Source organism: Chiloscyllium punctatum, chromosome 30, assembly GCF_047496795.1.
Source record: "Chiloscyllium punctatum isolate Juve2018m chromosome 30, sChiPun1.3, whole genome shotgun sequence".
Lineage (NCBI taxonomy): Eukaryota > Metazoa > Chordata > Chondrichthyes > Orectolobiformes > Hemiscylliidae > Chiloscyllium > Chiloscyllium punctatum.
Window position 1 is genome coordinate 10,463,524 of NC_092768.1, and position 18,578 is coordinate 10,482,101.

Below are 18,578 nucleotides of genomic sequence, written 5' to 3' on the forward strand. Positions count from 1 at the left end.
GATTATGGGATCTTGCCATGCGCATACGGACCACCGCACCCCCTGCGTTACGAGGCCGGGAAAAGAGAGGTGCGATGCCCCTTCCAGTCCACCAACACACACACATCTCCCCCTACCCCCAACCCCACATAGCTCCATGACACCTGAAGAAGAGGGCGCTAGAGAAATGCAATTTGGCTCGGCCTGTAAGCCGTGCGGCTCCAACCTGGGGTCGGAGAGCTTTCGTTCCTGCCCCACCCCGACCCCAGCCTATCTCTCCATGGTGGTGAGAGAGGAGGGGAATGGGGTGGGTGAGTCAGGGAGGGCCGAGATGCTTGACCCAGGATCGCGATGGGGTGGGGGGGGGGGTGGGGGGGGTCAGTGAAGGGCCGCAGAGACTTACCCGGAAGAAGGAGTGACGTTTAATCTCGGACACGCCCTTGGCTCCCGAACCCAGCCTCTTCTTCGGGTCTTTGACGAGGAGTTTCTGAATGAGATCCCGACCAGCAGGACTGATCTCCGAGGGGATCGGGGGATCAGCCTGTAAGATTCGCCTGTGACCACACACACAGTTCAGAGTCTTCACACCTCCCCCCCCCCCCCCGCCGCATCACACACTCCCCAGGACAGGGACAGCACGGGGTTAGATACAGGGTAAAGCTCCCTCTACACTGTCCCCCCCATCAAACACTACCCAGGACAGGGACAGCACGGGGTTAGATACAGAGTAAAGCTCCCTCTACACTGTCCCCCCCATCAAACACTACCCAGGACAGGGACAGCACGGGGTTAGATACAGAGTAAAGCTCCCTCTACACTGTCCCCCATCAAACACTCCCCAGGACAGGGACAGCACGGGGTTAGATACAGAGTAAGGCTCCCTCTACACTGTCCCCCATCAAACACTCCCCAGGACAGGGACAGCACGGGGTTAGATACAGAGTAAAGCTCCCTCTACACTGTCCCCATCAAACACTCCCCAGGACAGGGACAGCACGGGGTTAGATACAGGGTAAAGCTCCCTCTACACTGTCCCCCTATCAAACACTCCCCAGGACAGGGACAGCACGGGCTTAGATACAGAGTAAAGCTCCCTCTACACTGTCCCCATCAAACACTCCCCAGGACAGGGACAGCACGGGGTTAGATACAGAGTAAAGCTCCTTCTACACTGTCCCGCATCAAACACTCCCCAGGACAGGGACAGCACGGGGTTAGATACAGAGTAAAGCTCCCTCTACACTGTCCCCCATCAGACACTCCCAGGACAGGGACAGCACGGGGTTAGATACAGGGTAAAGCTCTCTCTACACTGTCCCCCTATCAAACACTCCTCAGGACAGGGACAGCACGGGCTTAGATACAGGGTAAAGCTCCCTCTACACTGTCCCGCATCAAACACTCCCCAGGACAGGGACAGCACGGGGTTAGATACAGGGTAAAGCTCCCTCTACACTGTCCCCCATCAAACATTCCCAGGACAGGGATAGCACAGGGTTGGATACAGAGTAAAGCTCCCTCTACACTGTCCCCCATCAAACACACCCAGGGGATAGCAGGAGGTTAGATACAGAGTAAAGCTTCCTCTACACTGACCCCCATCAAACATTCCCAGGACAGGGATAGCACAGAGTTGGATACAGAGTAAAGCTTCGTCTACACTGTCCCCATCAAACACTCCCCAGGGACAGGGACAGCACGGGGTTAGATACAGAGTAAAGCTCCCTCTACACTGACCCCCATCAAACATTCCCAGGACAGGGACAGCACGGGGTTAGATACAGAGTAAAGCTCCCTCTACACTGTCCTCCATCAAACACTCCCCAGGACAGGGACAGCACGGGGTTAGATACAGAGTAAAGCTCTCTCTACACTGTCCCCCATCAAACACTCCCATGACAGGGACAGCACGGGGTTGGGGACAGAGCAAAGCTTCCTCTACACTGTCCCCCATCAAACACTCCCATGACAGGGACAGCACGGGGTTGGGGACAGAGCAAAGCTTCCTCTACACTGAGAACAGCTGAGTGTCAGTTCCCTGGAGATCCATCAGCCAGGGGCTACCCGACACAGTGTCTCTACCCACACAGACCGAATCGGGGGTGGTGGTGGTGGGGGGGGGGGGGGGGGGGGTTGGTGCAATTAGTGCTGGCCATGCCCTGAGTCCCTGTGCCCCGAGCTGGATTGATACGCAGTCTCCCACCTGGACACCTCCCCCTGGGAGTTTTTCTCACCCTCCAGGGTGAACGGAGAGGCACCAGTCAGTAACTCAAACATTAGGATCCCCAGGCTCCACCAATCGACTGACTGTGGGAGACAGAGAAACAGGGCTGTCACATCGAGAGGTAGGGGGCTAGCTCAGAGAGGAGGAACAGACACGGGCAGGGGGAGATTGGTAAGGGACAGGACGATGGAGGGACAGAGGGAGAGAGGGTGATGGAGGGAGAGGACGATGGAGGGAGAGAGAGAGAGAGGATGATGGAGGGAGAGGACGATGGAGGGAGAGAGAGAGAGAGGATGATGGAGGGAGAGGACGATGGAGGGAGAGAGAGAGAGAGGGTGATGGAGGGAGAGGACGATGGAGGGAGAGAGAGAGAGGATGATGGAGGGAGAGGGAGAGAAGGAGAGAGAGAGGAGATGGTAGGGAGAGGATGATGGAGGGAGAGAGGGAGAGGATGATGAAGGGAGAGAGAGGAGATGGTCGGGAGAGGACGATGGAGGGAGAGAGGGAGAGAGAGCGAGGATGATGGAGGGAGAGAGAGGAGATGGTAGGGAGAGGACGATGGAGGGAGAGAGGGAGAGAGAGCGAGGATGATGGAGGGAGAGAGAGGAGATGGTAGGGAGAGGACGATGGAGGGAGAGAGGGAGAGAGGGGAGATGGTAGGGAGAGGACGATGGAGGGAGAGAGGGAGAGAGAGCGAGGATGATGGAGGGAGAGAGGGAGAGAGGGGAGATGGTAGGGAGAGGACGATGGAGGGAGAGAGGGAGAGAGAGCGAGGATGATGGAGGGAGAGAGGGAGAGAGAGCGAGGATGATGGAGGGAGAGAGGGAGAGAGGGGAGATGGTAGGGAGAGGACGATGGAGGGAGAGAGGGAGAGAGAGCGAGGATGATGGAGGGAGAGAGGGAGAGAGGGGAGATGGTAGGGAGAGGACGATGGAGGGAGAGAGGGAGAGAGAGCGAGGATGATGGAGGGAGAGAGAGGAGATGATAGGGAGAGGATGATGGAGGGAGAGAGGGAGAGGATGATGGAGGGGGAGAGAGAGGAGATGGTCGGGAGAGGATGATGGAGGGAGAGAGGGAGAGAGAGCGAGGATGATGGAGGGAGAGAGAGGAGATGATAGGGAGAGGATGATGGAGGGAGAGAGGGAGAGGATGATGGAGGGAGAGAGAGAGGAGATGGTAGGGAGAGGACGATGGAGGGAGAGAGGGAGGAGAGAGAGAGGAGATGGTCGGGAGAGGATGATAGAGAGAGAGAGGGAGAGAGGGGAGATGGTAGGGAGAGGACGACAGAGGCAGGGAGAGGGAGAGAGAGAAAGCGAGAAGATGATGGAAGGAGAGAGAGAGGACAATGGAGAGAGAAAGAGAGAGAGAGCGAGGACGATAGAGAGAGATAGAGAGAAGATGATGGAGGGAGAGAGAGAGAGAGAAACAGGGAAAGTGGGATAGAGAGAGAAGGGATGGAGAGAAAGTGAGATACAGAGAGAGGGATGGAGAGAAAGTGAGAGAGAAAGAGAAACAGAGAGAAGAGGAGAAAGGACAAGAGAAAGGGTGGAAGGCACAGCCAGACCGATCAAGAAAGAGAGAAAGTTGTAAAGAGGGAGGTAGAGAGAGATAGAGACAGAGAAGGGACAAACAGAGGGAGAGAGAGAGTTTGGAGACAGAAGGAGAGAAGGGGAACTAGGAAATAGAGACAGAGTGAGAGAAATAGATGGGCAGATCGAGGGAGAGAGAGAGAGAGAGACAGAGGAAGAATTTGCCATTGTTGAGGGAGGTGATGAAGGCCCTGTTATTGGTAGTTATACTGTAGGACAGAGAATACAGGATGGGATAAACGAGGTGTGTAAAAAAAGATATTGTGATCTTTATAGAACATAGAACATTACAGCCCAGTACAGGCCCTTCAGCCCTCAATGTTGTGCCATCCTGTTAAACCAATCTGAAGCCCATCTAACCTACACCATTCCATTCTTATCCAAATGCCTATCCAATGCCCAGTTAAATGCCCTTAAAGTTGGCGAGTCTACTACTGCTGCAGGCAGGTCGTTCCACGTCCCTACAACTTTGAGTAAAGAAATATCCCTGACATCTGTCCTATATCCATCACCCCTCAATTTAAAGGCCATCCCCTCATGCTAGCCCTCACCATCTGAGGAGAAAGGTTCTCACCGCCCAATCTATCTAACCCTCTGATTATCTTAGATGGATCAATTAAGTCACCTCTCAACCTTCTTCTCTCTAACGAGAACAGCCTCAAGGCCCTCAGCCTTTCCTCGTAAGACCTTCCCTCCAAACCAGGCAACATCCCAGTAAATCTCCTCTGCACCCTTTCCAAAGCTTCCACATCCTTCCTATAGCACGGTGACCAGAACTGAGACACAATACTCCCAAGAGCGGTCACACCAGAGTTTTGGACAGCTGCAGCACGACCTCAGGGCTCCGAAACTCAACCCCTCTCCCAATAAAAGCTAACACACCTTCTTAACAACCCTAATAACCAGGGGCACTTTAATCTGCATCTCGACTGGATACAATCAGATTGGCCAAGGTAGCCTGGAAAACGAGTTCATCAAAAATATGAGGGACACTTTCCCAGAACAATACGTTGCAGAACCCACCAGGGAGAGGGCTGTTCTAGAGCTGGTAAACTGCAATGAGACCGAACAAATTAACTTAGTGAAGGAGGGACCAGGTAATCATGATCCCAGCATTTCACCTTCAATTTGAAAGGGATAAATGTGTCTCTCAGGCGTAAGAGAGTGAGAGAGAAGGTTGCCTTGTCTGGGGGGAAGGTCTTACGAGGAAAGACAGAGACTTGGGTCTGTTCTCATTGGAAAGAAGGCGGCTAAGGGGGGATTTGATTGGGGCCTACAAGATGGTCAGGGGATTAGGGTAGGCAGTGAGAGGTTTTCTTAGGATGATGATGTCAGCTTGTACGAGGGGGCATAACTACAAATTGTGGGGTGATAGATTGAAGACAGAGGTCAGAGGCAGGTTCTTTACACAGAGAGTGGTAAGGGTGTAGAATGCCCTACCTGCCAATGTAGTTAACTCAGCCGCATTAGGGAGATTTAAACAATCCTTGGATAAGCACAAGGATGATGATGGGATAGAGGTAAAAACAAAGACTGCAGATGCTGGAAACCAGCTTCTGGATCAGTGGTGCTGGAAGAGCACAGCAGTTCAGGCAGCATCCAATGATGGGATAGTGTAGGGGGAGCGAGCAGAGAATAGTTCACAGGTTGGCGCAACATCGAGGGCCGAAGGGCCTGTTCTGCGCTGTATTGTTCTACGTCCTATGAAGGCTCAAACTGGGAAGCTACAATGATAGCGGTGTATTGGCAGGCGTTTAAGAAGTCACCTCAGCAGAGGCTGTTCCCAACGAGGTGTAAGTCTTTGAGAAAGATCCATCACCCTGGGTCAGTAACGATGCTACACACATTGTCTTACACTGAGAATCTGCACAAGTTAGTCATTGTGGGCCTACTTTTGTTTGTTAGTTATATAAGTGATTCAGCTGAGCATATACAAGGTAGGTTTGCAAATGGCACTGAGAGTGGTGGGAGAGTGGACGGTGAGAAAGGTTTTCTATGAGATCTTGGTCAACTGGGCTCAAAAATGGCAGATAGAGTTCAATCGGGTTAAGTGCGAGGTGTTGCATGTTGGTAAAACTAACTGACTTACACCATTGATGGTGGGGCTCTGGGTAGTGTTCCAGATCAGAGGGATCTAGGGGGTGCAGGGACATAATTCTTTGAAGTTTGCATCACAGGGTGGTTAAAAAGGCCTTTAGTATGCTTGCCTTCATTGCACAGGTCTTTCAGAGTACAGGAGTTGGAATGTCATGTTAGGGTTGTACAGGACTCGGGTGAGGCCTCGTCTGTGTACAGTTCTGGTCACCCTGTTATTGGAGGGATATTATTAAATGGGAGAGCTTTATCGGGATGTGACCAGGTATGGAAGGTTTGAGTTATGAGGAGAGGCTGGAGGGGCTGGGACTTTTTTTTTCCCTGGGGCGTAGGAGGTGACCTTGTTAAGGTTTATCAACCCATGAGGGGTATGGACAGGGTAAATGGCAGGTGTCTGTTCCCTAGGATGGGGGTGTTCAAGACCTGGGTTCAATTCCTGACTCAGGTGACTGTCTGTGTGGAGTTTGCACATTCTCCCCGTGTCTGCGTGGGTTTCCTCCGGGTGCTCCGGTTTCCTCCCACAGTCCAAAGATGTGCAGGTCAGGTTGGATTGGCCAGGCTAAATTGCCCCATAGTGTTAGGTAAAAAGGGGTACATGTAGGGGAATGGGTGGGTTGCGCTTCGGCGGGTCGGTGTGGACTTGTTGGGCCGAAGGGCCTGTTTCCACACTGTAAGTAATCTAATCTAATCTAAACTAGGGGGCACGTTTTTAAGGTGGGAGGAGAGAGATTTAAAAAAGACATGGGGGCAAATTCTTTTTACAGAGTGTGTGTGGAATGAACATCCAGAGGAAGTGATATATGTGCGGACAATTATATAACGTTTAAAAGACATTCGGATAAGGACATGAACGGGAAAGGGTTGGAAGGATATGGACCAGGAGCAGGAAGGTGGGACTAGTTTAGTTTGGGATTACAGACTGGTTGGGCTGAAGGGACTGTTTCCGTGCTGACGAAACTGTTGGTTTCAAAGGCTGACAGTTCTCCAGGACCAGATGGTCTGTACTGTTGCCTGTTAAAGGAAGTGGCAGGTGGGGCAGTGTTTTTACCACAACAGTGCATGAGGCTCAGGGTAGTGTACTGAGCTGGATGGAGACACACACAGACAGATACACCCACACACAGACACAAAGAGCAGGAATAGAGAGCCAGCCCGTGACTAGTGGGGGGACCACAGCGATCAGTCCCCAGCTAGACACAATATATATTAATGATAGAGATAAGGGAACGGAATGCGATATGGCTACGTTTGCAGACGACACCAAGCTGGGCTGGGAGGCTGAGGGCACAGAACTGTTTCAGTGGGATTCAGAGAGTGGGTAAATGCACAGCAGATACAGGATAATGGGGATCGGTGTGAGGGTATTCCCTTTGGGGGTGAACGCAGGAAGGCAGATTATCACCGGAATTGGTGATTGGGAAAGGGGGAGGTGCAGTGAAACCTTGGTGTCCCTGTACACCAGTCGCTGAAGGGAAGCCTTACAGGGGGCAGCAGGCAGGGAAAAAGGTGAATGGCATATTGGCCTTCACAGCAAGAGAGACAGAGTACAGGAGCACGGATGTCTTGCTGCCATTGGACAGGGTGAGACCGCCCCCTGGGGTACTGTCTGCAGTTTGGGGGTCTCTGTATGGAGTCATAGAGTTGTGCAGTATCAAAACAGACCCTTCAGTCCAACACATCCATGCTGGCCAGATATCCTAAATTAATCTGGTCCCATTTGCCAGCACTTGGCCCATATCCCTCCAAACCCTTCCTATTCATATACCCATCCAAATGCCTCTTAAATGTTGTCATTGTACCAGCCTCCACCACATCCTCTGGCAGCTCATTCCATACACGTACCACCCTCTGGGTGAAAAAGTTACCCCTTAGGTCCCTGTTAAATCTTTCCCTCCTCTGACATATGAACAGATCCCGAATCAGTGAGGATTATATTCCCTGGGGTTTGGAAGAATGAGGTGGGGAATTCTAACAGGGCTAGACAGGGTCAACACGGGGTGGGGAAGGGGGGGGTCACTGTCTAAGGATGACAGGGTGGGGCCATTTTAGACTGAGATAGGGGAGAAATGTCATCGCCCAGAGAGTGGGGGGCAGCCTGTGGGATTCTCTGTCACAGAAAGGGGTTGGGGCAAAACAGACACATAGACACACACACACACACACACAGAGACAGGCAGACACAGACACAGACACACAGACAGACACAGAGACACACACACAGACACACGCACAGACACAGACACACACACACACAGACACAGTCACAGAGACACAGACAGGCACAGACACACACACACAGACACAGTCACAGATACACAGAGACACAGAGAGGGGGAAGGGAATTCTGACTCACCATCCCATGTCCGGATTTACTGCCCCGGATGATCTCTGGGGCCATGTACTCGATGGTGCCACAGAACGAGTAGGTCCGCTCCTTCTGTCAGACAGACAGATCCTCGGTTACAGTCCGGCAGGGATTCTCCGAGCCCCCGAAACCAACCAACTCACCCTTTAACAAATACACACTCCAGCAGACACACACCGCACACACACACTCTCACACACTCACACACACACCCTCACACAGACACACCGCACACATACACCGCACACATACACTCTCACACACACACACACAGACACACCGCACACATACACACTCACACACACACACCACACACATACACTCTCACACACTCACACACACACCGCACACATACACTCTCACACACACCGCACACATACACACACACACACCGCACACACACACTCTCACACACTCACACAGACACTGCACACATACACTTTCACACACTCACACACACATACACTCTCACACACACACACTCTCACACACTCACAGACACACCGCACACATACACTCTCACACTCACTCACACACACCGCACACATACACTCTCACACACCGCACACATACACTCTCACACTCACTCACACACACACACCGCACATATACACTCTCACACTCACTCATACACACCGCACACATACACTCTCACACTCACACACCGCACACATACACTCTCACACTCACTCACACACACACACCGCACACATACACTCTCACACTCACACACACACACCGCACACATACACTCTCACACTCACACACACACAGACACCACACACATACACTCTCACACTCACACACACACACTCCACACATACACTCTCACACACACCGCACACACACAGACACCGCACACATACACTCTCACAGACACACCGCACACATACACTCTCACACTCACACACACACACCGCACACATACACTCTCACACTCACACACACACAGACACTGCACACATACACTCTCACAGACACACCGCACACATACACTCTCACACTCACACACACACACCGCACACATACACTCTCACACTCACTCACACACAGACACTGCACACATACACTCTCACACACACACACCGCACACATACACACTCACACACACCGCACACATACACTCTCACACTCACACACACACACTGCACACATACACTCTCACACTCACACACACACACCGCACACATACACTCTCACACTCACTCACACACAGACACTGCACACATACACTCTCACAGACACACCGCACACATACACTCTCACACTCACACACACACACCGCACACATACACTCTCACACTCACACACACACAGACACTGCACACATACACTCTCACACACACACACCGCACACATACACACTGACACACACACACTGCACACATACACTCTCACACTCACACACACACACTGCACACATACACTCTCACACTCACACACACACACCGCACACATACACTCTCACACTCACACACCGCACACATACACTCTCACACTCACTCACACACAGACACTGCACACATACACTCTCACAGACACACCGCACACATACACTCTCACACTCACACACACACACCGCACACATACACTCTCACACTCACACACACACACCACACACATACTCTCTCACACACAGACACTGCACACATACACTCTCACAGACACACCGCACACATACACTCTCACACTCACTCACACACAGACACTGCACACATACACTCTCACAGACACACCGCACACATACACTCTCACACTCACACACACACACCGCACACATACACTCTCACACTCACTCACACACAGACACTGCACACATACACTCTCACAGACACACCGCACACATACACTCTCACACTCACTCACACACACCGCACACATACACTCTCACACACACCGCACACATACACTCTCACACTCACACACACACACACACCGCACACATACACTCTCACACACACCGCACACACACAGACACCGCACACATACACTCTCACACTCACTCACACACAGACACTGCACACATACACTCTCACAGACACACCGCACACATACACTCTCACACTCACACACACACACCGCACACACACCGCACACATACACTCTCACACTCACCGCACACACACCGCACACATACACTCTCACACTCACACACACACACCGCACACATACACTCTCACACACACCGCACACACACAGACACCACACACATACACTCTCACACACACAGACACAGCACACATACACTCTCACACTCACTCACACACAGACACTGCACACATACACTCTCACACACACCGCACACACACAGACACCACACACATGCACTCTCGCACACACACACACCGCACACATACACTCTCACACTCACTCACACAGACACCGCGCACATACACTCTCACACTCACTCACACATACCGACACCGCACACATACACACTCACACACACACACCGCACAAATACACTCTCACACTCACACACACACACTGCACACATACACTCTCACACTCACACACACACACACACCGCACACATACACTCTCACACTCACACACACACACACACACACACACACACCGCACACATACACTCTCACACTCACACACACACACACACCGCACACATACACTCTCACACTCACTCACACACACCGCACACATACACTCTCACACACACACACACACACAGACACCGCACACATACACTCTCACACACACCGCACACACACAGACACCGCGCACATACACTCTCACACTCACTCACACACCGCACACACACAGACACCGCACACATACACTCTCACACTCACTCACACACACCACACACATACACTCTTACACACACCGCACACACACAGACACCGCGCACATACACTCTCACACTCACTCACACACACCGCACACACACACCGACACCGCGCACATACACTCTCACACTCACTCACACACACCGACACCGCACACATACACTCACACTCACTCACACACAGACACTGCACACATACACTCTCACACACACACACCGCACACATACACACTCACATTCACTGCACACATACACTCTCACACTCACACACACACACTCTCACACTCACACACACACACCGCACACATACACTCTCTCACTCACACACACACACCGCACACATACACTCTCACACTCACTCACACACAGACACTGCACACATACACTCTCACACTCACACACACACACCGCACACATACACTCTCTCACTCACACACACACACCGCACACATACACTCTCACACTCACTCACACACAGACACTGCACACATACACTCTCACACTCACACACACACACCGCACACATACACACAAATTTAACCCCCAAATTGCCCTGAACATTTGAAGCTCACTCTATCAAAGTAGTCCCAATATCTTGAACCTGGTGCACCATATCCCTCCCGACTCCAATACAAAGACTTGGCCACAGAGGGACACTCTCAGTGCAGACGGCATTCCCCTTTGTCTGCATAAATGGTGACAGCAGGTCAGCACCCAACCTCAGTCTGCCTCGCAGTCACTCCCCCACTACCTACTCACCTCACAGCTCACACCATGGTCTGACACTCCCAGGGTCAGTGCTGAGGGAGTGGGCACTATTGGAGGGTCAGTGCTGAAGGAGTGCCGCACTGTCGGAGGGTCAGTACTGAGGGAGTGGGCACTGTCGGAGGGTCAGTGCTGAGGGAGTGCCGCACTGTTGGAGGGTCAGTGCTGAGGGAGTGGGCACTGTCGGAGGGTCAGCGCCGAGGGAGTGGGCACTGTCGGAGGGTCAGCGCCGAGGGAGTGGGCACTATCGGAGGGTCAGTGCTGAGGGAGTGAGCACTGTCGGAGGGTCAGTGCTGAGGGAGTGGGCACTGTCGGAGGGTCAGTGCTGAGGGAGTGCCGCACTGTCGGAGGGTCAGTGCTGAGGGAGTGGGCACTGTCGGAGGGTCAGTGCTGAGGGAGTGGGCACTGTCGGAGGGTCAGTGCTGAGGGAGTGGGCACTGTCAGAGGGTCAGTGCTGAGGGAGTGCCGCACTGTCAGAGAGTCAGTACTGAGGGAGTGGACACTGTCGGAGGGTCAGTGCTGAGGGAGCGGGCACTGTCGGAGGGTCATTGCTGAGGGAGTGGGCACTGTCGGAGGGTCAGTGCTGAGGGAGCGGGCACTGTCGGAGGGTCAGTGCTGAGGGAGTGCCGCACTGTCGGAGGGTCAGTGCTGAGCGAGTGGGCACTGTCGGAGGGTCAGTGCTGAGGGAGCGGGCACTGTCGGAGGGTCAGAGATTTCCCAAGTTGCTCATCTCTCCATCCCTGGGCTCCTCACCCACACCGCAGAGGTCAGGTATCAGTCGGCTGACCTACTGAACTCCCAGGATCCTTCTGCACAGCTCACCTCGTCTGTGAGAAACTCTTTGCTCAGCCCGAAGTCAGTAAGGACCACGTGTCCCTCACTGTCCAGTAGGATGTTCTCCAGCTTGACATCTCTGTACACGATCCCTAACTGCAAGAGGACATTAAGTTACGTCAAAAACAATACTTTTCATGTATTTCGGGACACGTGACAATCATAAATCAAACTAAAGTAACAAAAAAAACTATACACCAGAGGAACATGCCATCTAGCCTGACTAGACTTTGTTGTTCGCATTTTTACACCTGCCATTAACACCTATTTGACCACTCTATCACTCCTTTACTGCCATTAGCATCCACTTGGTTATTTGCTGCAGGTGTCCTCTGTTCTGCTTGCTCCACGTCACCCTCTGGCTGTAGCTTGGAAATCACTGTTTTCTAGCCCTGAAGAGGAGCCATATGCCCTGCAGAGTTTCTCCAGCAATTTCTCCCTTCGGGGCTTATGGGGGACAGGGCCAAGGGTCCATTACTTTAAACACGCCACCAGCCTCAAGGTAATTATTTTATTAATCTTGTGGGAGGTGGGTGTCGCTATCTGGGTCCGGCATTTATTCCCCCGTCCCTAGTTGCCCCTTGAGCAGGTCGGGGTGAGCTGCCTTCTTGAACCACTGCAGTCCACGTGCTGTGGGTTGGCCCACAGTCACTTTAGGGAGAGTGTTCCAGGACTCTGACCTAGCAGTACCGAAGGAAACACCCACATTTTTCCAAGGTAAAAACAATGACGGCAGAGGCTGGAAACCAGAGTCTGGATGAGAGCGGCGCTGGAAAAGCACAGCAGGTCAGGCAGCATCCGAGGAGCAGGAAAATCGACGTTTCGGGCAAACACCCTTCATCAGGAATACAGGCAGAGAGCCTGAAGGGTGGAGAGATTAAGTGAGAGGAGGGCTTATTTCCGAGCTGAATGATGAGAGGCTCGGAGGGGAATTTGAAGAGGGTGGTGTTCCCAGTTACAAATTCCATTGCAGTCGTGAGACGTAGGGAAACCTATCAGTAGAGCAGCAAAGCGCAGGAGGATTGCCACTATTACAGAAGATAAACTACCCAATCACAATCAGAAGCTATGGTATTTGAGTATAGCTGGGAGGGTTTTGTTTCCGAGACTGTGAAATACTATACAAAATTGGGACATCATGGAGGGAACATTTCTTGGGAGTGCAGAATAGCTTCTATATTATATTCCAAGAAATGTTCCCTCCACTAAACTTCCAAACAGCTTTAGAAATGCATTTGTTGGTTCGGCTTAAGTCTTTATGTCCAGGATAATAGCTTCTGTACTGGATATAAAGACTTAAGCTGAACAAACAAATGCATTGCTACATCTATTTGGAAGTTTCGTAGATTCTATACTTGGTCACCAAGGGATCATTGAAGCAAAAGGGAACTAATATGAAGATGTGTCGACAACCTTTAGCAATTACTTCAATGTTGGAACTAATTAAATTCTTGAAAGGGTAAGATTCAAGAAGAAAAAGGTGGTAAATACATAGACCATTTCATGAATGCCTCTACAGGCCAATGGACAGGTGTATCATTGTGATGTAAAATCAGAATTCATATTAGATTGTTGTCGGCCTCACTGAGGAATCCTTGTCAGATTTATGACAGTCCAAAGAAGACCCAACTCTAGAGAAAGCCATTCAAGTGTAAGTAAAGTTGAGATCTGAGAGAAAGACAGAACAACCTCAAGATGAGGAAATGAAGCTTAGCTCAGTATATCGGTGGGATCTCTTCATTTCTTGAGATACAAAACGCATACCAAATAATTCGAGGCAAATGTAGGACAGATGCCAGACCCTGAAAGTCCTTGTCAAAGCTGTGGAGCAAAGACACCTCACAGGCATCAACAATGTCTGGTTGGAGAAAGAGGCAATGCCAGCATTGTAAGAAAGCAGGTCACTTTCAGAAAACGTGCTGAAACAGGACATTGATACAAAAAAAAGCAAAAAAAAACCCCAAAACCCACACAAAGAGATAAATGGGGCATGAACAGTCTCTAGGAGATGATAAATGTAAATGTTTTTTTCTGGAGAAATTAATGATCCAGAGCAAACAGGCAGTTATTCATCTTGATGGGCATCTCACAAATTCCAAGCGAAATACGGAACAAATATCACAATATTATCCGATACAGAGTCAGAGAGTCCTACAGCGTGGAAACAGTCCCTTCCACCCAAACTGGTCCATGCCGACCAAAATGTCTGTCCACACTAACCCCATTTCCCTGCACTTGGTTCATATCCTTCCGAACCTTTCCTTTCCATGGATTTATAGAGTCATAGAGATGTACAGCATAGAAACAGACCCTTCGGTCCAACCCGTCCATGCCGACCAGATATCCCAACCCAATCTAGTCCCACCTGCCAGCACCCGGCCCATATCCCTCCAAACCCTTCCTATTCATATACCCATCCAAATGCCTCTTAAATGTTGTCATTGTACCAGCCTCCACCACATCCTCTGGCAGCTCATTCCACACACGTACCACCCTCTGGGTGAAAAAGTTGCCCCTTAGGTCTCTTTTATATCTTTCCCCTCTCACCCTAAACCTATGCCCTCATGTTCTGGACCCGCCCAGGGAAAAGACTTTGCCTATTTATCCTATCCATGTCCCTCATGATTTTATAAACCTCTATAAGTTCACCCCTCAGCCTCCGACGCTCCAGGGAAAACAGCCCCAGCCTGTTCAGCCTCTCCCTGTCGCTCCAACCCTGGCAACATCCTTGTAAATCCTTTCTGAACCCTTTCAAGTTTCACAACATCTTTCCGATAGGAAGGAGACCAGAATTGCACGCGATATTCCAACAGTGGCCTCACCAATGTCCTGTACAGCCACAACCCTTTCAAGTTTCACGACATCTTTCCAATCAGAAGGAGACCAGAAAATGCCTTTTAAATGTTGTTGATGTACCCACCTCAACCACTTCCTCTTTCAGCTCATTCCATCTGTGTACCACCCTCTGGGTATAAAAGTCGCCCCTCAGGTTCCCTTTTATTCTTTCCCCTCTCACTTTAAGGTGATGCCCTCTCGTCCTTGATTCCCCAACGCTGGGAAAAGGAGTGAGGGCGACCGCCCAATCCAGGCCATCGGTGAGATGGAAAACTGCGGCTATATTGATTTGGTCTATTGCTCTGAAAACTCAAGAGAGCTCTCATTCCAAATGGCAACAGAGTTTAAGCAAGGATTGAGGTAGCAAGTTAATCCAGAGGATGGACTTTTGAAGCTGTTTTGGAACATGGGTGTGATTTTTGCTGGGCCCAGTATTTATTCCCCCCATCCCTAGTTGCCCCCCCCCCCCCCTTGAGAAGGTATGGGGTGAGCGGCCATCTTGAACTGCTGCAGTCCGTGTGCTGTGGGTTGACCCACAATGTCCCTGAGGGAGGGAGTTCCAGGATTCTGACCCAGTGACACCAAAGGAATGGCCGATTTATTTCCCAGTTGGGATGGGGAGTGGGGAACTTGCAGGGGGTGGTGTTCCCCTGTATCTGCCGCCCCTTTGTCCTTCTGGATGGAAGTGTTCGTGGGTTTGGAAGGTGCTGCCTGAGGATCTTTGGGGAGTTGTCTTGCAGCTGGTACACCCTGCTGTTACTGAGCGTCGGTGGGGGGGGAGGGAGTGGGGATGTGGTGCCAATCGAGTGGGGGCTGCTCTGTCCCTGGACGGTGTCGAGCTTCTCGAGTGTTGTTGGAGCTGCACCCCATCCAGGGGCAAGTGGGGAGTATTACCTCACCCTCCTGACTTGTCGATGGTGGGACAGGCTTTGAGGGGGGAGTCAGGAGGGGAGTTACTCGCTGCAGGATTCCCAGCCTCTGAGCTGCTCTTGGAGCCGCTGTGGTGAGTCCAGATGAGATTCCGGTCCATGGTAACCCACAGGGTGTTGATACTGGGGTGGGGGGGAGGGATTCAGTGATGGGTAACACCATTGAATGTCAAAGGGCGGTGATTAGATTGTCTCGGACTGAAGGTTTGCAGGAGTGTTTTAGGAGCTGTGGAAATGTCAATAATTGAAATCCGAGCATCAGTGGAGGCTGGGGGAAGAGATAGAGGGTGGGGTAATGGGCTGCCTCAGAGCCAGAAGGTTACAGTTTCACACTTACCTTGTGTAAATGCTCCAGGGCAAGAACAATCTCACCAATGTAGACTCGAACGTCTGCTTCACTGAAGTGGTCTCGCTGGTACAAGTGGGTGAACAGCTCTCCACCACTCACATAGTCTGTGCAGAGGGAACCATCAGCCTTAAATCCACTGTAGTTACTGAGTAAAGCTCCCTCTACACTGTCCCCCCATCAAACACTCCCAGGACAGGGACAGCATAGGGTTAGATACAGAGTAAAGCTCCCTCTACACTGACCCCCATCAAACACTCCCAGGACAGGGACAGCATAGGGTTAGATACAGAGTAAAGCTCTCTCTACACTGTCCCCATCAAACACTCCACAGGACAGGGACAGCACGGGGTTAGATAGAGAGTAAAGCTCCCTCTACACTGTCCCCCATCAAACACTCCCCAGGGCAGGGACAGCACGGGATTAGATACAGGGTAAAGCTCTCTCTACACTGTCCCCATCAAACACTCCACAGGACAGGGACAGCACGGGGTTAGATACAGAGTAAAGCTCCCTCTACACTGTCCCCCATCAAACACTCCCCAGGGCAGGGACAGCACGGGGTTAGATACACAGTAAAGCTCCCTCGACACTGTCCCCCATCAAACACTCCCCAAGACAGGGACAGCACGGGGTTAGATACAGAGTAAAGCTCCCTCTACACTGTCCCCCATCAAACACTCCCAGGACAGGGACAGTACGGGGTTAGATACAGAGTAAAGCTCCCTCTACACTGTCCCCCATCAAACACTCCCAAGACAGGGACAGCACGGGGTTAGATACAGAGTAAAGCTCCCTCTACACTGTCCCCCATCAAACACTCCCAAGACAGGGACAGCACGGGATTAGATACAGGGTAAAGCTCTCTCTACACTGTCCCCCATCAAACACTCCCAGGACAGGGACAGCACGGGATCAGATACAGAGTAAAGCTCCCTCTACACTGTTCCCCATCAAACACTCTCAGGACAAGGACAGCATGGGGTTAGATACAGAGTAAAGCTCCCTCTACACTGTCCCCCATCAAACACTCCCCAGGATAGGGACAGCACGGGGTTAGATACAGAGTAAAGCTCCCTCTACACTGTCCCCCATCAAACACTCCCAGGACAGGGACAGCACGGGATTAGATACAGGGTAAAGCTCCCTCTACACTGTCCCCCATCAAACACTCCCAGGACAGGGACAGCACAGGATTAGATACAGGGTAAAGCTCCCTCTACACTGTCCCCCATCAAACACTCCCAGGACAGGGACAGCACAGGATCAGATACAGAGTAAAGCTCCCTCTGCACTGTCCCCCATCAAACACTCCCCAAGACAGGGACAGCACTGGGTTAGATACAGAGTAAAGCTCCCTCTACACTGTCCCCACATCAAACACTCCCAGGACAGGGACAGCACTGGGTTAGATACAGAGTAAAGCTCCCTCTACACTGTCCCCCATCAAATACTCCCCAAGACAGGGACAGCACGGGGTTAGATACAGAGTAAAGCTCCCTCTACACTGTTCCCCATCAAACACTCCCCAGGACAGGGACAGCACAGGATTAGATACAGGGTAAAGCTTCCTCTACACTGTCCCCCTTCAAACACTCCCAGGACAGGGACAGCATGGGGTTAGATACAGAGTAAAGCTCCCTCTACACTGTCCCCCATCAAACACTCCCAGGGACAGGGACAGCACGGGGTTAGATACAGAGTAAAGCTGCCTCTGCACTGTCCCCACATCAAACACTCCCCAGGACAGGGACAGCACGGGGTTAGATACAGAGTAAAGCTCCCTCTACACTGTCCCCCCCATCAAACACT

At 51.6% G+C, this 18,578-nt stretch overlaps 1 protein-coding gene across 2 annotated transcripts in view; it reads right to left on the reverse strand.

Moving 5' to 3' along the window:
- The window catches only part of LOC140455158 (ribosomal protein S6 kinase alpha-5-like), an 85,261-nt gene that overhangs the window by 48,780 nt on the left and 17,903 nt on the right, over window positions 1-18,578 (reverse strand). Inside the window, exons 4-8 of one of the 2 annotated variants that reach the window (XM_072549857.1) lie at window positions 16,758-16,873; window positions 12,645-12,752; window positions 8,240-8,320; window positions 2,183-2,286; window positions 383-533 (exon numbers count right to left, since the gene is read on the reverse strand). In XM_072549857.1, the coding sequence (XP_072405958.1) occupies window positions 383-533; window positions 2,183-2,286; window positions 8,240-8,320; window positions 12,645-12,752; window positions 16,758-16,873 (560 nt within the window). Of the gene's footprint in view, window positions 1-382; window positions 534-2,182; window positions 2,287-8,239; window positions 8,324-12,644; window positions 12,753-16,757; window positions 16,874-18,578 lie in introns of both variants that reach the window. The other variant, XM_072549856.1, reaches the window with a different exon arrangement.